Source organism: Oculina patagonica, chromosome 11 (genome assembly GCF_052425735.1).
Source record: "Oculina patagonica isolate OP01 chromosome 11, crgOcupat, whole genome shotgun sequence".
In the NCBI taxonomy this organism is placed as follows: domain Eukaryota; kingdom Metazoa; phylum Cnidaria; class Anthozoa; order Scleractinia; family Oculinidae; genus Oculina; species Oculina patagonica.
In genome coordinates this window covers 2,941,449-2,962,954 of record NC_135768.1, presented here as the reverse complement: position 1 = coordinate 2,962,954, position 21,506 = coordinate 2,941,449, and the positions used below count along the sequence as shown (strand labels likewise).

The 21,506-nt window shown below is 39.8% G+C and overlaps 2 protein-coding genes across 2 annotated transcripts in view; both read right to left on the bottom strand.

Moving 5' to 3' along the window:
• Positions 1–1,574: 1,574 nt before the first annotated feature.
• LOC144631112 (solute carrier family 52, riboflavin transporter, member 3-B-like) lies at positions 1,575–6,672 on the bottom strand. Its single transcript, XM_078489494.1, has 3 exons — positions 5,461–6,672; positions 4,129–4,316; positions 1,575–2,906 (listed from the first exon to the last, which is right to left on the bottom strand). The coding sequence occupies exons 1-3, from the start codon at positions 6,479–6,481 to the stop codon at positions 2,715–2,717; spliced, it is 1,401 nt and encodes a 466-aa protein (XP_078345620.1). The 5' UTR covers positions 6,482–6,672; the 3' UTR covers positions 1,575–2,714.
• Positions 6,673–8,981: 2,309 nt separating this feature from the next.
• Positions 8,982–21,506, bottom strand: part of LOC144631106 (CLK4-associating serine/arginine rich protein-like) — a 35,597-nt gene continuing 23,072 nt past the window's right edge. Inside the window, exons 18-22 of the mRNA XM_078489488.1 lie at positions 12,885–12,931; positions 12,669–12,718; positions 12,393–12,429; positions 11,494–11,543; positions 8,982–10,431 (exon numbers count right to left, since the gene is read on the bottom strand). Of these exons, the coding sequence (XP_078345614.1) occupies positions 10,352–10,431; positions 11,494–11,543; positions 12,393–12,429; positions 12,669–12,718; positions 12,885–12,931 (264 nt within the window). The 3' untranslated portion in view covers positions 8,982–10,351. The remainder of the gene's footprint in view (positions 10,432–11,493; positions 11,544–12,392; positions 12,430–12,668; positions 12,719–12,884; positions 12,932–21,506) is intronic.

Here is a 21,506-nt window from a genome sequence, read left to right as displayed (position 1 = left end):
AGACACTAACAAAACATAATTAAACAATATGTGATCAGAAAGTGGAAGTTTGAAATGTGACACTCCCTTTCAAGGTTTTTTATTAAATTTGCTGGCACTTGTTACAAAACTGATCGACAAATTTACACTAATTAATTACTAAAATATATTGTAATCCGTTAATATTGCAAGTAGCTTTTAATCCAATTTATAGCTTTAAATATTATCTTGCATATGTTAATATTTTATCATGTAAATAGTTTTAATTCTAGACACGACCACATCAGCTATGTTGTTATTTTATTGTGTATAAATGGCCGTTTTTATACTAGAGACAAGTTACCCGTCTAGATGAGCTTTGGCAAAAATTTTGTTGCTCGTCTGGTTATGCGTCTCTAGTATAAAGACGGGCACAAGACGAGTTACCCGTCTAGACAAGCTACTTTTCGAAATGCGTCTTGAAAGACGGATAACGAAAGGATGCTCGTCTAGACGCGTAACGCGTCTTGTGCCTGTCTTTATACTAGAGACGCATAACCAGACGAACAACAAAATTTTTGCCGAAGCTCGTCTAGACGGGTAACTCGTCTCTAGTATAAAAACGGCCAATAAGTTCTTTTATCATCATCATCATCATCGATTAAGGTATCAGTGTACCCCAAAATTCATCATTTTGAAGAAAAATATGTTTCAGTATTTTCAAATAGGTCTCGTCGTGGCCTTTCATTTAAAAGAAAAATTTGGAAAAAGATTGATTCTAAAGAAAGTTATGAAGAAAAAACGAATTTTTGCATTAATTGAATCTAATTGATTGCTGTCAACAGCCTGTCACAATTATTTAATTCACATTAAAAGTCACGTGACAGAAGCCCGGCGTGCATGCTGTTATTATTAATATCACAATCACAAGAAGATCACACGTATATGAGCGAGCGACAAGTTATTCGAGTGTTTTTAAAGCTTTCGTTGAGATTAACTCGGCCATGTCTTCAAAGAAAAAAAGGAAAAGTTCGTGTCCGTTTGCAAGTGCGAAGAAAGCGCCGAAACGAAAAAAGATGAAAGTATTTGTTAAAGATTTAGCCGAAGATCTAGCCGCAAGCGACAAAGGGTCGTATTTTGAGCAGGAGAAACTGCTGTCACTTGTAGAAGAAAAAGAACAAGAAAAAGAATCTGGGGAAGTTAGTACTTTACTCTAACTACCATAATAATTATTATACTTCTACTTACATTTCAGTATAAATACAGTTACACCACCTAAAATACAACACAGCTACCAACACTACTTGCAATACTAATACAACTTCCTTCAAGATGCAAAGTGACTCTTTCAGTACTTAATGTTCCTAATCATGCCCCCTGCTCATATAAGTCCCCCCCTCTTTAAAAAACACAAGAGGCCTTCACACCAACTAAGAAACAACTTATCTGCTGTTATCAATGTGTCTTTTGTTTTGGAACTGGTCATTATTTTAGGGGGGGAGGGCTGGTCCACACAGTTTTTTTTAGGGCAGTGGAGTTCTAGGCCTGTGGGTCCAAGAAAAATTATTTTTGAGAGCAGGCCCTCCTCTTATTGCAGGATCTGGATGATCAGGCCCCCCATATCTAAATAATAATATAATAATAATAATAATAATAATAATTTATTTCTAGTGCATTACATTAAAAATCTCAATGCCCTTACAAGTAAAAATATTAAAAATTACAATAGGATAAAAATACTAAATTCTTAAAATCTAAAGTTCATTAAAAATACTAAAATTCATATAAAATACTAAAATTCATTAAAAAAGAAAAGAAAGAAAAAATACTAAAGATCATTATTGAATAAAAACGTTTTAAGCTTAGTTTTAAAAGTGTCAACCGATGGAGCACTTCTCACATCAAGCGGGAGACTGTTCCACAATGTTGGCGCGCAAGATGAAAAAGCGCACCCACCGTAATTATTGGTCTTAAAGGCTGGTCTCTGCAGTCGCAGGTGATCATTGTTTGAACGAAGACACCTAATCGGTCGATGAATATTAATAAGTTCCGCCAAGTAACTGGGTGCTAAATCATTTAAAACTTTAAAAGTTAAAAGTAAAATCTTAAAAATTATACGCTTGCGCACGGGCAGCCAGTTATCTAAAGGCTGGATCTGCTACTGTATTGGTGGGTTTCCACTGACGCCTATTTTTTTTACGCGCGTTTACGTCCCAGGGGAGGGTACTTGCAGTATGCATGACGGGGAGGTCCGACGTATTTTTTTGGGTTGAAAATTCACACCCTCGGTATTTTTTTGGGTCGAGAGATCTGTCATATATTTTTTTAGATCTTTAAGTCTGTTTTATTGAATAAATCAGTATTGAAGTGCTAGATCTTGTACTTTTTGGGGTAGAAAATTCTGATGTTAGGTATTTTTTGGGGTGTAAAATTTCAGGCTCATGTATTTTTTTGGGTTTGCAATATGTAGCTCCGTCGGACCCCCCCCGTCATGTATACTGCAAGTACCCCCCTGGGGTTTACGTGCATGATAAAAATTAGAGAATGTATGAACGACTTGCGTACACGTTTACACAAGTCATTCATTTGTCTCAAAAATTTTTCATGCACATAAATATAATGCACGTAAAAAAAAATATGCATTAGTGGAAATCCAGCATAAGGGGCAATCTGAAGCACAATCGCCCTAATTTATAAAACAACTGTGTGGGAGGCTAACAGAAGTTTGGCTGTAATAAACTAATTTGCCCTAACAGCTAGCTTTTCCCTTGATGGAACAGCTTCAAAATGTTTACAAGTGGAAACATAACTAGTGCTCCAATACATGAACCAGTCTGTATGGAGATTCCACACCAAAACAATGCCTGTTTACCATGATCACACATCATGGTCGAGATTGTTAGTTTAGTGTAGCTGAGAATAATGCTACTAATAACACTAACAGCAATCTGCAATCAGAAAATAAAGAGAAATTTCAATTTGTAGACATAAATAAAGTTGCGTTCTTGGGCAAGGCATTCTACTCTCATAGTGCCTCTCTTCACTCAGGTGTATAAATGGGTAAAAAGCAAAGTCTGTGTCTGGGCCAAGAGGCCCATACAGCCGGAGCTTATCCTGGTTTCTGTAGCATTAAGCAACTAGGAGTATTGCTACTCCCCCCTGGATGGGATGCTGGTCCATTGCAGGGTTACCCCCCAGCAGTAAATTCGCCGGTACCCATTTATACACCTGGGTGGAGAGAGGCACTGTGAGAGTAAAGTGTCTTGCCCAAGAACACAACGCAGCGCCCCAGCCAGGCCTTGAACCCGGGCCGTTTGACTCAGAGTGAAGTGTGCTAACCATTACGCCACCCCGCCTCCCAAGTATTAATGGGTACTGGATAAATAATGCTGCCCAGGGGGTGGGGGTGGGGGGTACTCAGGATTTTCAGTGATGGGGATGATCGAATGGGGGCAAAAATTAAGACCCAAAATATCCCTTGGGCTTTCAACATAACTAAAAAAATTCTCTAGATCAAAAATTAACCCCTAAAAAATCAACAGCAAAACACGATTGCTTGTACTTTATTCACAGAACTACACAGCCAAGGCACTACCACGAATCTTCATATTGTGTTAAATACCCAAAAAAATCCCTACGTAATTAAAAAAAACAATACTTGCCAAATTTTCCTACCCCAAAAAATTTCGAAATCTAAAATTTCATACCCAAAAAAATCCTTCGATCACCCCCGTCACTTGAAACCCCGAGTCCCCCCCCCCCTGGGTTAAGCTGGGGGTGACCCTGCAATGGACTAGCATTCCATCTAGGGGGAGTAGAAATACTCCTAGTCACTTCATGCTACAGAAACTAGGATAAGCTCCAGCCTGATGGGCCACTAGGCTCAGATGCAGACTTAACCTATACCTAAAGTTAACTTTCACTTGACTCTGATGACTTTTGCTCAGGTTGTCGAAAGGTCAGTCACCAACAAGAGTTCTACTCAGAGCTACTCTTACCCGGGCGATCACACTATACTACCTACTGATACTCCTGGGTTCAAACCATTAACTACCTAAAGTTAACTAAGTACAACCAAAATAAGTGTTATCAAGCCTCTTTGCCATGTGATAACTACAATAGTATTTTTTCTATTTTGCACATAAAACAGTTTTTCTTTTCTATACTTACTATTATGAAACTTCCAAGTACTGAACCATACAGAGGCGGAGTCGGGCTCATTGATGCGAGAACAAGAACATAACTACTTAGAACTGTGTACACACTTGCTAAGATTGTGACCAGCTTGGATGAAGAGCTTGGAAACCATAGTGCAATAAAACAAGTTAAAGCACTTGCGATGTTGGATAGTGTTGCAACTGTGGGTTTAATTTGATTGACAGGTATCAATACAAAAGTTAGACTATTGCAAGTTTTATAACAATAACAGCCATCCCCAACCTCGTTCCCAGGGTCTCTCTCTCCCCGCCCCCCAAAGTGTGAGAAGGGGAGAGACCCTGGAAACGAGGTTGAGCTATCCCTTAAATAATTGCCCACTTCTGAGGAAAGTACCTAAAATATTTGCCTGTAATGTTCCCTGTAGTGGCGGAACCACACATCTACATTTCTTTAGTTCAGCCTCTTAAGGTATCATGGAAGGAAAATTTGCGTTTTTGTTCCAAATGAAATTGTGTGCAAACCATCATATGGTTACCACAATAAGGTATATATTTTCTAAAACGTTATTGAAGAAAGGTTGTAATTTTGGATTTTGTTTTGATCATAGAAGGTAATAAGCAACGTCTGCATTTTGTTTGCAATTATGATGTTGTACAATATTAAGTTTATTTGAGAACACATAAAGGTGAGAGCCTAAACTTTTATGTGGAATTTGATCTAAGAAACGGTGTCTTAGATTTTTCTTTCCTTGCTACATTATTTTTTTATGATTTTTTTATATTGAAGAAGCCCTCAAAATGCCATTTTAAAGTTTGAGAGTTGCATAAAATTTGGCAAGTGAAAAATAGGAGGTGGGTTGTTGGATACCTTCTTGACCAAAATCCCTCAAGTTTTTTTCATGTGCCGTTTTTCATACTTATCCGTATTCTTTTTGTGCTACTCCTTAACTAGCTAACCTCTAAAACAGCTTAGTCAAGGCATCATTCTTGTCTCCAGAGCGGCTTGTCCCTCTTAGCCAGCTGAGCCTGGGGCACAAGAAACAAGTGGCTCTGGGGACACATGATTTAATTGGCTAGATTTTTAACAAAGAGAATTTAAATCTAGCCAATCAAATCAATTGTAGTAAAATCCCTTACAACAAAGGGATTTTAAAATGGTTGATTTGATTTGCCAAATTTAACTTTTTCTTTGTTAAAGATCTAACCAACTAAATCAAGTGTCCCCAGGGCCACTTGTTCCTTGTGCCCCAGGCTCAGCCGGCCAAGGAAGACAAGCGGCTCTGGGGACGAGAATGTCGAGGCATCCGAAGAAAAGGCCCTGGAAGACATGAAATCAATTGTTTACCTAAATGATATGTTTTATCTCCATAAGGTTCACTGGCATATGCTTGTATTGATGGTAGCACACCATTGGAAAGGCAGTTTATCCATGCTTGGATACACAGCAAATAGATTATGTACCGATCACACCGGGAGAAGATCCGACTGATATTTGATGTGTTCTTCATGTAAATATCTTGAGGAGTACTGCTACTTGTTGATGCGGAATGATCAGTATTTGCAGATTCATCAAAGAGTGGTTGTGTGACACTGTCACTGTCGTCTGCAGTAGTAGCTCTGCGGTTTTCTCTTACATGTTGCCGTTTAGCCACTGGTAGACAATTTAATGCCAAAAACGCCAGCCCACAAACAACCATTATAGCAAACAGAAAAAAGAAAAATCCCTCAGGGGAAAACCTTAATCCATCATCATCTTTTGCAACTTGATTTCCAGAAGAGGTATTAGTAGCATTTGTGCTGCAGTTTACACTTTTACTGTTTATTCCCTGGCCCAAGGCAACAAACGCAGGTAATAATCCGCTGCATGTTTCTCCTACAAATAAAGCACTCATGTAGGACGAAGGAAATGTAGACATGAATGTTAGAAAGACCACAGAAGATGTACAATCGACTATGGCCAAGAAAAAGGACAGGACAAAAAGAACTGTACTGTGCTTTTCACCGCCGATATAGCTTGTTTCGTCCCAGTAAAATGCAAGTAAGGCACAAGCCACGGAGCCAACTGTAACGATGAAAGGAATCGCTGATTTTTCCTGGATTGTGCGAGGCGCAAAGTGATTCCCCAGCGCGTACATCGCAGGGCCGACATTAGCTAGCTGGAAAATAACCGCGAGATACGACGGAAGATTCCACTTCTCGGGAGCAGATTTCACTAAAACTGGCAATTCAACCCACAAACCGTTGACCGCTACCCACGAACCCAAACCGAACAGACAAATGAGAGCATACGTCGGCCAGGAGATGTCGTTTCTCAAGCAAAATGCCTTCCAACGTGAGACTCGTATCGTTATTTCTGAAGTCTTCATCTCAAAAGCCACAGGACTGTTGGCAAGTTGTCTGCTTCGAAGCGTTTTCTCGACCCTGACAGATCGAATAAATAAAAACTTTTAAGGTTACATAACCACCACTGAGAAACGCAGAAAAAAAAATTTCCTTTCTCGAACAGGAATTCAGCGGTGTTTCGAGTGCAAGATTATTATGTTGTGTAACCTACACAAATTGCCTGTTGCTGGATACTAATTCTTTGGCCGTGTGGCGGGGGGGGGGGGGGGGGGGACTACCATATGAAAGGAAGGAAAGGGACGGGGATTATCGTCGGAAATTTTGAAAATAACCCCTAAAAGAGACTGATCTGGGCGTGGCTCAAGCTATTTTAGACCCCTAAAAGATGCCAAAATTCAGAAAAGAGAATGGCCCGCCATTATTAGCGAGACCTAAAGCCCGAAATATATCCCCCTAAGCAAGACGACGAGCATCCTCGTCCCTTTCATATGGAGTCCCCCCTCCCCCCCCCGGGTTCTTTGGAGCGAGGCAGCAGCCAGGGGCCGACAGCACAACAGTTTCTTTAGGAGGCAAGCGTGGCCGAGTGGTTTTGGGCGCTGGTGTTGTAATTCGGAGGTCCCCGGTTCACACTAGGCTTTGGTAGATTGTGCTCCTAAAATTAAAAAGTGGCATATTATGCTACTAGCAGTGCTCAAAATGTTGCCAAATTATGCAAAAATTATGCCAGAATTCCCAAATTATGCTCCTGATTTCCGAAATTATGCTCACAAAATGACGTAGATTCTGTACATAGAGGCGCGCAATAACGACACCAAATTATGATGTTTTTCAAATAAACTGTTGTTGTAAATTTATTTGTGTTTTATGGCAGTTTGTCACGGCCGTCAGCTGTCCAAATTAGCTGCTCGCCGGCTCTGAACCGTTTGCAAAATGCCTCCAACGACTTAACAATCACAATTGTATAGCTAAAACACGCATTGCAAGAACCAACTACCTAAATTTCATTTATTTCTGGAAAAAGTACACCATATTTACTAAATTTTATGAATTTATGCTCCAAAAAGTGCTAAAATAGCTAATTATGCCGTGGCAGTGCTCGTTTCACAAATTATGCTTTTTAGCTCCAATTATGCCAAAAATTATGCTAGCACAATCTACCAAAGCGTAGTTCAAACTAGCTGGATTTTGATTCGGTAGTCTCGAGTTTGTTTCCTCTGTTTCAGTGGCATGCCTGTAAACTAGCTATCTCGAAGCTAAGTGCATGAGCACTAAAAACAACATTTACATTTTATTGTTTTATATTATAAAATACGGGGGATTTGCAAAGTACGACGTTTCGTAATTTGGTCAAATTTTCTTTGGGAAAAATGGATTTGGGTCCCTGGGATTGGAAATCACAAAAAATAATAAACAAACAATGGAACCGGGACAGGGATTTTTGGAAAATCGGGAAAACAAAAGGCTGGGGAAAAAAAAGGTCAGCTTCGAGCCAAAGTGGCGCATACTGCCGGAGCTTATCCCGGTTTCCTTAGCATTAAGCAGCTAGGAGTATTTCTACTCCCCCCTGGATGGGATGCTAGTCCATCGCAGGGAGCCCCCCAGCATTATTTCGCCGGTACCCATTTATACACCTGGGTGGAGTGAGCCGGGCACTATGAGAGAGAAAAATGTCTTGCCCAAGAACACAACACAGTGGCTCGAGCCCGGAACGCTCACTTAACGCTCGCTCCGGAGTCCGGCGCGCTAACCATCAGGGCACAGCGCCTCCCACAATAGGCTGGGGAAGGTTGGGCAAAATTTGGGCTGGGAAATGAGATTCTGTGGCCCCTTACCACCCTCTGATATGGCGCTATATTGATTTACCCGGGGTTTCTTTCATATACTCTATATAACGAAGTCCTCGGTAAAACGAACGATATTCCTCGTCCCAATTATATTAAAATATATTGAAAAGGACCCCGATATAATGAAACCTCGTTCAAGCGAATGTATTTTGTCAGTCCCCTGGCCCTTCGTTATATATCGAGGTTCTTTGTCTTGTGACCTCCACTGAATCCGCTGCCGGCAGCGTACACCACTCGGCTACCTAGTAGTAGCATAGAGCGGCTGTACATAGGCGCGTCCGAGAAGAATGCGTGCTCTACTTGTTGCGCGACGGGGCACTGATCTTACTAGCTGGAAAGTTGAGGATTAACGTAGCAGTTATCTGGGTCGACGTCATTTGCTTGGCAAAATCATGAGCGGCTGCGAAGGAGACTAGTAGAGAGACTACAAAGTTATACAAGTCGCCCAAAGGGTAAAGTAAGTCACCCGGGCTCTGTTAGAGCATAGCCGAGACTAGCCTGTTCCACGCGTTCGGTCAGTTGGAGAGCAGCGCAAAACAAGATTAGCGCGAAGAACAGGGAGTGGAAAAAATAGGGGCTCTTTTCCATTACTCGCCGTTGTTCGCGCTGCTTTAACTAACCCGGCGAACGCCTGGAACAGCCTACCATCAGACATTTGAAGCTTCATTAAGGAAAAAACTTCTTTATTTGTCCGTCGAAAGTGTAAATTTATTTGTATCTTCTTGATGTATCAAACATTTCTCTGAGAAGCATTGAAAGAAATGGATAGTATAAATCAGACAAGATAGTCAAAGTGTCAATGTGTTAAGTTTTTTTAAAACTACAATTTTTTTAACAAAGATAATACCTTAACCATGGGTTGTTTACTTAGTCCATGCTTAAAAACTTTTGCCAGGAAGCCTTTTTGACTAGTTGCGTATTCATAAACAGCATCCACGACTGGGCGACGGTATAGTTATGCTTTGAATCTTTTCACGAAACAGTTTCTACACGACCCTATAAGCTGTAGAAGCTTTAATTTTTACCGTGAGTAAATAAAAGATGTTGTTGTTTTAATGTTTTTATACTACATAATCTTATTTGGACAATTGGACATCGTCTTTTCTTGCAGTACGCCTTTCGGTCGTGAAACAACGCAAAGAAACTGTACTGACCAATCACAACAAACACAAATAACGGTGACCAATCGCTGTTTGAAGGAAAACGTGAAACGTCGGCAAGCGCGGGAAAACATCGATGTAACGGGTGTGAAGCGCGGGAAAACAACTACTGGTGCCAAGCGCGGAAAAAACATGTAACGGGCGTCAAGCGCAGGAAAACGTCGATGTAACGGGTGCCAAGCGCGGGAAAACGTCGATGTAACGGGTGCCAAGCGCGGGAAAACGTGTAACGGGCGTCAAGTGCGGGAAAAAAAAACATAACGGATGTCAAGCGTTAGAAGAAACAAGTAATGCCGGATTAGCTTTGGTTGTTCTTGTTTTGAAAACAAACAAACAAACAAAAACAAAAAAGCATGTTTGGTCTGATTGGTTGAGTACTTTAAACAGGACAATTTTTTTTAACTAATTAGTGAGTCCAACTAATAAGAGAGTCCAGTAAACGGAAAGCAAAGGTAAACAAGATAAATTGACATTCACACTTATGTCCAGGATTGAACGCTAGTATTGTTTAACGACTACTTCATGTTTGACTGTGTTATTTGGTATTACTTCATTATTGACAGATTTTGGAGTGTTTTGGTGAACTTTAATAAATGAGGACACTTTGTGATGCCTGTCACGAGGAACGTGAATCTCATTAGCGTTCAATCCTGGACATATCTTTAGAATTACGCACAAATAAACACCAAAATTCCCATAAAACTAGGAATAAATGTTTCCTTTTCGTTATCCCGTGCTTTACTTGTCCAGAATGCAGTGGAATTCGGGTTTTGTTATTGTTTCCAGCAACCTCGTTCGAACCTCGTTTACGGAGTGTATCTTCATGGAAACGAGGTTCCCTTGACAGTCAATCACAGACTTCATTCAGCGAAGTGACATCTTTTTGACATCAGTTGTTATCTTTGACTGGATAAACATACTCTACAACTTCTTCTCCCAAGGTTTGTTTATCAATATCTACAATTGGAACTAAACATAATAATAAACAAAATAAGTAACAAAACCTGAAAGAAAAAAAAACCAGCTGCAAAAACACAGATAAAAACTAGACCAGGGACAAGAGAAACCCGGGTTTCCTAGAGCGAATAGTCAATGACGCGCAGCTGAGTTGACTATTTGCTCATAAAAAACGAGGGCGAGAAATCGAACTGTTTAGAATCTCTAAGGATTGCAGTCCAAAACCTACAATTTTATGTATTTTTAAGCCGAAGATTAAGAAAAATTGTCCCTTAAAAGCGGCTTTGTGAGAATCTTTTGGTAGTTGGAAAAAGGAAATATGAGGAAATATGAATGGAATGGTATCTTGGATTATTTATAAAGAAGCCGCCAAAGAAAAGAATAAACTAAACTTTCACTTTTACCAATGTTGCGTGCGTTTGTAAAATGCCGTGAGCGGCCGCGAGTCTTGTAAGTTCTGTGCTCTTTTTAATGCTATATTCTAAACCCACTAGAAGATGGTTTTCCTGTGTCCTGTAGGAAAATAATGCACTTTTGAGGTCTAGAAAAGCAGCTGAATGCCCTCGCCTGACGGCTCGGGCATCCACTAGCAGCTTTTATAGACCTCAAGCGTGCATTATTTTCTTATAGGACATGGAAAACCATCTTCTAGTAGGTAAATAGAAAACTATAGGAGAACCAATCAGATTCGCGGATTTCCAGTAGAACACGCCTGAGTTTCTACTAAACTCTTACAGATTGTGTTCGTGGCAGCCATGTTGGAGGAGTGAAACAATAAAAGATATTTGCATAAAAATGAATTTTTTTCCCAAAGGAAAATCATTCTTTTGTTTCACTCCTTCAACATGGCCGCCATGAACACACTCTATAGACCAAAGCTCTTGACCAATAGGCGTGCATAAATTAATTTAGGAAGATAAATCGACGCACCCCCCTCCCGTCCCTGACGATGCACCCGATCATCTTCGTGAAAACAGGTTGACCCAAATTCTCTCGAGGGGGAATTATGAAAAATGCATGAAAATAGTAAGAGAATCTTCAAGTTGATCATAAAGGCTTGAAAAGGAAACTTACTTTTCTGAGGCTCAACTGGTGATCTTGAGCGGGACCTGCTTCTGTGTCGTCTGAACAATAAATATACAATATAGTTTGAATAAATTTGACGTATCTTAATTATGGAAAACCCCAAAACAGTTTTATTTTGTAGAACGGTACTAGGCAAATGACAGGAGCCCATTAGGAAACGAGGATGACTAACGATGACGAGGATGGAAATGGATTATACTATGGACAAACTTAAAAACGCAAGGCTTGCATGTAGGAAGCCCAACAATAGTGGTTTGACGTTGTAGAACAATATTTGACAAATGAAATGAACGCATTAGGAAGTGAGGATGACTCACCATAGTGAGGATGGACCGGAAATGGATCACAATATGGAGAAACTTAAAAATGCGAGGCTTGCATGTAGGAAACCCAACAATAATAGTTTCATTTTGTAGAACAGTACTCGACAAATGACAGGAAGCCATTAGGAAGCGAGGCTGACAAACGATGGCGAGGATGGAAATGGATTACAATATGGACAAACTTAAAAACGCAAGGCTTGCATGTAGGAAACCCAACAATAATGATTTGATTTTGTAGAACAGTACTTGACAAATGACAGTTTCTATATTTGTTTTCGTTCTGAGAATATACAGTCAACTCTCTCTTAACGGACACCCCTATGAGATGGACACCTCTCTAAGACGGACACCTGGTGTTAGTCCCGTCCCTGCCGTTTTTCAGTCATTTTACTGTAACTAAACTTCTCTAAGACGGACAGTTGTTCTTAGAGAGAGTTGACTGTACTCTGTTACGGAACTCAACACTAGAAACGTCACACAACGCTATAAGCATTGAGAGACGACCTTACTAATAAAAGTCTCCAACGATGGAGACTAACGGGTCCGTATGAAAAAAAAACTTACCGCCGCGGCGGGGATCGCGATAGACTTCTTTGTCTTCCTGTAAATAGAAAGTACATATGTGTGAGGCCACAGGGCACTGAGACATTCCACAGGCTACCCAATTGTTGGGAGACTAAATAAGGGCCTTGAACGAGCTCATTCTCGCGATTGATTGTCCACTGAAATACTTGTGGTAGATTATTTTCTTGAATAAAATTATTATTCTTGAATAAAATCCTAGTGAGTAAGTGTAACCATTCAAATGAAAGCACGGTTATGACACTGTTTAATATTTACCTCGTGGAGAAGACGACCGACTTCTATCATATCTGTCTCTTTCCCTGTCCCTGCAAAAGACAAAATATTTCCTGTATTTAATACAATCAACTTCCCTTGTGTCGAAATTAAAATACTCTCTTTCCGAGAAATGATGAGCCCGCGAATAGAATGTTCGTGCTACTATCTGATTGGTCAGTAACAACCGGAAACTCTTCGGAAATCTTCGGCACTTACCGTTCACGCCATTTTCGCTGCATCTCCCGTAAATCATCCTCGCGTTCCTTAAAAAACAAGAACTGCAAGCAGTTTATAATCGTGCGGGTAATGTTTGACCACCTGACCTCTTTTAGTGCTTTGGCTTAAAGGCACGGCGCCGCACAGTAAAATCTTAGAAAAGCAGTCACTTGAGAAACACGCAAGTCGTGTTTGCGTTAGTCACTGCGTGAACGGGACATGAATTTCCTTTACCACGTCATCTTTTGCTTTTTAAAAACACATGCCTAGCCGGAAAAATGCTTGCTTACGCATGCAAATATTTATTTTGTTCCGAATGTTCAATAAAATAAACCCAAACCAGTTCATTTAAAAGAAAGCCAAATCACGCCAAAATAAAGAGTAGACTAAGGGCCGAATCGCACAAGCGGACAAGTTTTAAATGTCATGACATTTTTGACAAAAACAAAATTGTCGCGACAAGTCAGAGACATCTTGAAGAGAACAAAAGGTGAAATTATTAGTACAATAGCTTTGCACGTGCTTCTGGCATCCCTGTACATTTCTCAGCACGGCCGTCTTGGGCAAACATTTAATATGCAGTACCACGCGGTAAAAAAAATTCTAAAAAAATTTGCATTTAGAGCACGCGTGTTCTCATGCAGTGGAATAATGAGTCGTCTCAAGATAACTTTTTCTTTTCTCATTCTTACATTGGGCAAATACTTCGCTTATAAACATGCCTTGCCTATCGCGGAAAGATTTTGCGACTGAATTATGATAGTGAGAGCCACATCACGGTGCATACTATCGCAAAAATTTTGGTGTGCGTGTTGTTATTAGGTCCAGTTTGGGCCAAATAATAATAATAATAATAAAGATATTTTAGCAGGGAGCCCACGTCACAAAAAGGTGGTTTTCAGTGGGGCCCTGCATAAAATAAATAACAAATATGATAAAAATGGTTAAAAAGTGAATATTAAAAATAGAAGATGAAAAAGTTAAATTTTAAAAAATGAATATAAGAAATTAAAAAACTTATCAAATACTTCTAATATGTCTTTTAAAAGTTAAAATGTCAAATGCGCTTTTTGCTTTGTCGGGTAAAATGTTCCATTCGTGAGCAGCTTGATTAATAAAACGGTTCTGGCCCCAGGAGCGACATGACTTGGGCCTACAAATGTCATTTCGTCCACGAGTATTATAATTATGAATGTCTTTAAAGCTATAAAAATTAAAATCCCAGTCAATCAAGCCATTTAATGCCTTAAAAAACAAAATTAATCTATGAAGTCTTCTTCTTTCCATTAAATTATCCCAGCCAAGCTGTTGGAGCGCCTCGGTAGCAGATGAATGCCTTGGCATATCGAGCACAATTTTGGCAGCTAAATTTTGCAGAACTTGGACTTTCTTCATAAGAGTCAAATACAATAGCCAATCAACAACGTATTGTTATCTGGCATTACGAGGGCATGGGAATGCGACTTGTCATGAAATGTCCTGCCTCGAGGCAGGACTTCGGCCCCTTTGATGATTTGTCCGTTTTGACAAAATTTGCCATTGTCCAACAAGTCGTACTAACTATGGTCGTACGCACTTGTTTTTGCAATTGTTTGACAAAATGTATCGCGCGTGCAACGCGGACCAATCATAAGACAGCTGCTTCTTTGTTTTCCTAAAATGTTGGACAAGTTGTAGGTCTCGAAAAACGTAATCGCACTTGTGATCTGCAACAAGTGACTCATTAATGATGAAATCTACCATTTGTTACAAAATTTGTCCGCTAGTGCGATTCGGCCCTAAGGCTATCCCATTAGGGTTTTCCGATTAAACGGAAATGGAACGAGTTTTTCCGCCTGTTATGGCTAATTAGATGCAAAGTGCCGTTTGTTTCAATTTGCATAATGTAATTCCAGTTGTTATTCATTGCTTACAAGTAGATTAAATTAGCAAACCTTGAAGTAAATACAATGACTTGTGTTTGAATGCAAACTATCTGTTCTTTTCAATCCGCTTGAAAATCAAGAGACAATGTTTACATTTTACAGTTTTTCCCAGAAAAATATATAGAGGGCTCTCGATATAACTCCACTCTGGAAAACAGCAGTATAATATTTACTGAGACCAGGGGGGGGGGGGAAGAAACGAGGTCTGGGACCGAGTAGCGATGCTCTCACAACTTGCAAAGCGATCAACTCACAATGCAGTCAGCGGTTTTGGACGATGATGCAACAGGCAATCTTTTCCCGCGAAATGGAAGCTGCTATGTCGTGGAATCACTTATTATAAAGGGGTTCAATTCTCTTAACTAAAAATCTAAAAGCAGCTGTTTAAATCCGAAAATTTCGTCATCGTCGTGTAGTTTTAAGAACGCAGTATTTTGTGATGCCGTACTACTTTTCAGTGCTGAAATGCAAATGTTTGTACCACGATTGTCAACTGGCCCACATGGGGATTGTAAATGAAGTAAAACAAAGAAAGACCAAGTCAACAAACAACTTCGAAACAATAGAGCAAGAACAATAGCTCCGACTAGCGCAGGAATATTCATCCGGTGATCAGTCGCCACGTTTTCATTACCATTCCCGTGATGGTTTTATTTCATAACAAACACTACATATTGACACCAAGAACCTTTCCGGAGAAATTTTCGCTGCTTTAAAGACAAAACTTAGAAAGTCTTTTTTATTACTACATATATAAAAAATCGAACTCTCTCACTGGTCCCATGTTGTTATTGTTTTGGCAAGTTCACAAAGAAAGGAATTGCTCATGCGCCTTAGAGACATCCGCTGACTACCGCCCCGATGATTGCTTTGCAAGTTGTGAGAGCATCGCTCAGATTTCATATAAGAGAATGTATGGGAAGTTGCTTCCCCCCCTGACTGATGTTTTAATTGGCTTATCCTCGGCGTGAAAAGTGACGTAAAACAAAGAACGACCAAGCCAATAACTTCAAACACAAAGAAACATTTTACAAGTTCGTACACCAAAGTAAACCCCCAAACGTGCACGAAGACGGTAATTTTTCGCAGCATAACTATTTCACGATTTATTTTCTATCCAAACAGTTGCCGATTGTGGAACTTCACGCTTCTCTACGGTTTTGCAACCAAATAAATAGAAAGATAGGAGTTTAAAAATGAGGCGGTATCTGTTGTTATATTGTCAAACACTTGTGAAAAAGTGTTCTCGTTTCATTTGCACGGGTAAACGTCGCATATCACCTTTTTTGTCGCACCTTACAGACATACATCATGTGAACATCACACATATATTGTTTTCTATCTTGCCTCGTGTTTCGCTTTTTTTCTTTCGAAACTGTGGCCATATCATGCGGACTGACTACCTTCAGACATATAGAGAGAGCAATATTTGTTTTGAGAGCTGCACTGCATGGTGATATTACACTGCCTTCGAGAAGTGGACAACACACGGAAGAAAAAAGTTACAAGCTTAAAATGTTACACACCTATTGAAGAAATGATAAGTATTATTATGCAGGCTGTTGAGAAAAGTGGCCGCGAGTGGCGTAGCATGGTCGGGTTAATGGTTGGAAATATTTTTGTGCATTTTATTCGAAATAAAAAAAAAACTGTATTTTGTTTCTAATTCTTACATATTTTATTGGCAATGCGCCATATTTTATTGCATTGGTAATAGCTCTCTATAGTGAAACGTGGATCGCGCAAAATTTGAGATTTCCTGATTTCGAGTTTTCTGTTAACCGTTATTACGGTAATATCGATTTAGTGAGTAAAAAAATACACAGCATCAATCTTCAATCCTAAAGTAATAACTTTTATATCAATCCAATGAAGGGAAGACTGCTGAAACGCTGTTTGCAAATTTTCGGTATGGTCGAAAAAAAATGTTTAACTAAATTCCAACCTTCTAGAATAACTTTTGACATCCTTAGACTACGGTAGAATCCTACTTTCCTGAGAGATAGTCAAACAAAGAAAATAACCATGTAGATTAATGTGTATTTTTAATGGGCTAACTAAGTGAATTCAATACGATTTTCAATAGGCGGAAAAATGTGTTCCGTTTAAGTGAATTTTCCGCTAAATCGGAAAACCCTATTGTGTTTCTCCGTTTAGCGTCTTCCGACAAGCTTTTGGTAATTCCCCTGGCGCGATGACGTGTATCCCGTGCTTTGACGCATTCTTGCTGAGCTTGCAACTTACGTTTAGATAACGTTTCGATTCTCAAAATACCGTAAACTCAAAACAAAAATTGGGATATCCAGAAAAGAAGTCGTCGTTTTGCAATATTTAACACGTTCCGGGTAAATTGTACGACTTGTACTCGCTTCGAGCCAAACGCTTGAGTAACACAACAATAAATACATGTATTTCACACAAACAGAGCGCAGAGTATTCAAACAGAAAATAGGTGAATGATTATTTATAGCTACAAGCGAGAGATCGCGTGACATGGGTCTGACGTAGTGGTAGTTTTAAATAGCTTGGACATGTCCAAGCGGTCTTTGTTTTCGCTACGTGCCTTTGTTATATTCAGCCCTCTCTTCTTGTAAAATATGGAATGAAACAAAATTATACATTTCAGAGAGCAGAGTGTTCATGTTAAACGCGAGTGATCGGCTGATCGCTATTAATATTAAATCTTTCGTGACCGTGACAGAAGAGCCGGCTGGGCCGCGTGGGTCTGGATCGATTTACCGACAAAAAAAAAAAAAAAAAAATTCCGTGCAGATTATGAATCGGGCCCAGGCCCCGCCCGATTAATAAAGAAAAATTAGAACACATTTATTTTCCAACTCCAGGCCAAAAAAACACAAAAATGTTTGAATTTAGAGTATACCGTATTTACTCGAATAAGCGCCGCCCTCAAATAAGCACCGCACTTTAGACAAAAAGTTAATAAGCACCGCCCCCGAATAAGGCGCTTGTTCGAGAAATTCTTTATAACTAAAAAGAAACAAACAATACAAAAGCAACTTTAAAACAGCACTGGAAATTTCTTTTCATTAAAAGCGATGTTCTTCAGTTCAAAGTGATTATATTTCACTGCTCCCCCATTAAGTACTCTGTCCAGAATTCTTGTAATTCTTAGTTCTGTTGTGAAGGCCGCGAACTTTGCCGGCACAACAAGCCCAACTTATACCGTTCAATTAAAAGAAAAGACTTCTTTGCCGCGTCCAATTTTTAAATAAGCGCCGCATTTAAGAGGGTCCTGCTCTTAGAAACGCCTGTACATATGCAAGATAAATAAAATCGATTTTCTCAAACTTTGTCAAGATAAAGGCTTTTACTAACTTGTTTCAAAAATGTATCTTTGAGATTGTTTCGATTTTTATTTTTTTCGTCGAGACGACTCTTCGGATTTGGCCGCTCGAAGCGCCAAATTCGGCTCTAAATTACCACTTTTTTCGAAGGCGAGCATAATAAAATATGACCCGTAGCAGCAAAGGCTGGTACATAGTATTAAAATATCATCTTTCAACAGTTATTTGACGCTCTCAGATCCGAATAAAATTTAAATCTGAATTTTTATCAAATTTTCAAAATTATACGCTTCGGCCATGATGCATCACGCTCAAATTTAGGTCAACTTCGTGAGCCAAAAAGTCAATCTGGTACATGGATTAGGCTGTCAAAACTATTTTTCTGAATGAAGGTATCACTTCATCTTCGATTTAATCCAAAAACTAGATTAGGTAAATAAAACGGAAAAAATCGAGAGCGGCTTGAAAACATGACACTTGAGCTAATTACTTGGCGGTTTGACCTTTCATGTTGCGATTGTTATCGAACGCATTGATCTAGAAAAGTTCGACTTTGGGTCTTATCCCCCGTCAAATAGTTTTTTTATTCTTCCAAATAGCCGAGAGAATTCATTTATTATGTTTCAGAGTCAAAATCAAGCCTCAAATGAGAATCTTTAGCACAAGTTTATTTTGAATTACCTCGCCGTTTGGCGACATCGGACAATGCACGCAACGAAAATATCAGTTTATAAATCACAACCGATAAAAATCTTTCGTAAAACTCGAAGAATGGATAGTACACTAATTAAATAACATGTTTTCTTACCTCAATCGAGCGTATTTTGACGAGAAATGGTAGCACGGTTGCTGCCGTTGCTTGTACAAAGCGTTCGTTTGCAAGTTACATATTTTCTTGTCACCCGGATGTGTGACAGCGGTTCGCTACTTCCTGGTATCAAATTTCCCGATATTGCGGTACACGTGTTTGTGGGAACAAACGATATTGCCCTTGGAAAACTGCTGTTGTTGTCTTGTTTTTAAAATTAACTTCCAACTGTGTTGTGCACACTTTGGGTTGCGAAATACCTAGCTGGAAAAATAGTAGAATTGTGCTTTAATTCACGATCAATGGCTTCATGTGGTTTTGCCACACTTGTTGTTGGAGGAGCGTGCGGATCCAGCCCGGGAAGGGGGGGGGGGGCACTCCCTATAATGGCCTATACGGGGAGGCTCCGCCCGAAAGGGGTACCTTTTTCAAGCTTCAGGTATATAAAAGGGTAGGGATTTCACAAGTGTAGGCATATGAAAGGGTAGGGATATCGGTCATTAAGGTTTTTAAAAGGGCCTTCAATTAAATTATTTCGAACAGACGCACCTTAAGGCTGAATCATTTAAATTTATGAAACGCTGCATAAAAATGACATCCAGACTTCCTGTTTCAGGCCTATGCCATGTCTTTTAGGTATATTAAAAGGGTACCTTTTTTCAGTAAAAGGTATACGAAAGGGGTGTCTTTTCTGTCAAAATGGTCTATAAAAGGGTAAGGGGTTGGACCTCGGGGCGGAGCCTCCCCGTACAAAACGTTTTGTCACACATTCTGCATGATCGTCACGCAAGAAAAAAAAAACAATCAACCCTGTTCCCAAGGGAGGAAAAAGAGAGAGGCACTGGAAACGAGGCTGGTAAAAATTCAGAAAATCTTTACGCATTTGGTGTTTTACAGTTGTCTGTACAGTAGCCCGCGTAGAACGGGCCTATGAAGTTTTTGAATGCGCATTTAGAAAACGAGCGTTTTCCAAATGCGCACCCCAAAACTACGTAGGTTACATAAAGTACGTTGTCTGGATTGTCACGCTGGTCGTAGCGGGATCTCATTAACACTAAATTTCCCGCTTTTTATCTCGTATCCAGAAATGACAGAATTTTTTAAAACATCCTGCGAAGCGGGTCTGTTGGGTGGGGGTGTGACTTTGAATGGAAAAAAGCTGTAGTATATCAAAGTAAGTTGCCTGAATAACTTTCAGTATAGCGAGCAAGGAGTAACTGTCTGGAGAGCGTTTGAAGTCGGACATGGGAGACTAATCGATTAAAGCCAAATTGAAGGTACGTATAGCTTGCACGGCGTACCAGTAATTCAAGATTTTTGGTGTTTTATTTTTTTATTCTTGTAATGCCCAAAAGAAACGGTTTCTATTTGTTATTAAATTCCGATGGCTAGAATAGTTATCTAACATATGGTTACGCTGTAATATTCACAACAAGGTGTTTGGGGAACTCTGATAACTCTGAAAACTTTCAAATTCCTGGCTGAATGACAACATTTTTAATAGCTGATCTAGTTCCTGAGTTTAAACCCATTTATCAGCACTTTTTGCCTAACTCAGTACCGGTAAATGATTGATTGATTGTTGCAAGATATAAAGTAATTAACATGCATGCCTTATATCATCTCAGAAACGAGATTTCAGGTCAGTTGGAGAAAGTAAATTAATATTTAGAGAGTATTTTCTTTAACTGAGAGGCGCAGTGGCCTAATGGTTAGCGCGCTCGCCTCTGAGTCGAACGGCTCGGGTTCGAGCCCTGGCAGGAGTGCTGCGTTGTGCTCTCTCCACAAGGTACATCTCTCCACCCAGGTGTATAAATGGGTAACAGCAAATTTACTGCTGGGGGTAACCCCGCAATGGACTAGCATTCCATCCAGGGGGAGTAGCAATACTCCTAGTCGCTTAATGTAACAGAAACCGGGATAAGCTCCGGGTATTTACGGGCCACTTGGCTCGGACACAGACTTTACCTTAACCTTATTTTCTATAATGAATCCTGAGTTTGAAAAAGTTTGTCAACATACAACTTTCAACGGCGCTCGCACTTTTTCCATCGTGATTATATTAAAAAATCACTGGTTCACTTGACTCAGTAACTCAAATTAGACGCATGTATTCCCACTGTTGTATGGTATCCTTTACGACGATATGTCTGTTTCTTGCAGTTCCAAATTACTTGCAAAATTGTTCTTTTGTTGGACAATTTTCGTCTGGAGACTTTGTAAGTGTTTCTCAAGAAAAGTCAATTAAAGTGCGGGAAAATGATGATGAGCAACCAGCAGTCGAGAAAGACGAGTCCTCGTGCGTACTCCTTGGGTGCCCCAATGAAGGTTGCGTAAAGATGTATCAGCGACACTCAAGTGTAGAAAAACACCTTCTGTTTGGACATTGTAAGATGGTAGCTGAAAAAGAAACACTTTATGACATTGCAATGAAAAAGTACCACGCCCTTTTAGCTGACGGAACGAGTGAGGCAGTGTCGGCAACCCCTGATCAAGGCCACACCTTTGAAAGTGCAAGCCCGTTACCCGAAGGCTGGACCTTAAAGACAACTAAAGAGGCTACTCGTTTCAACGACGCCCAGAA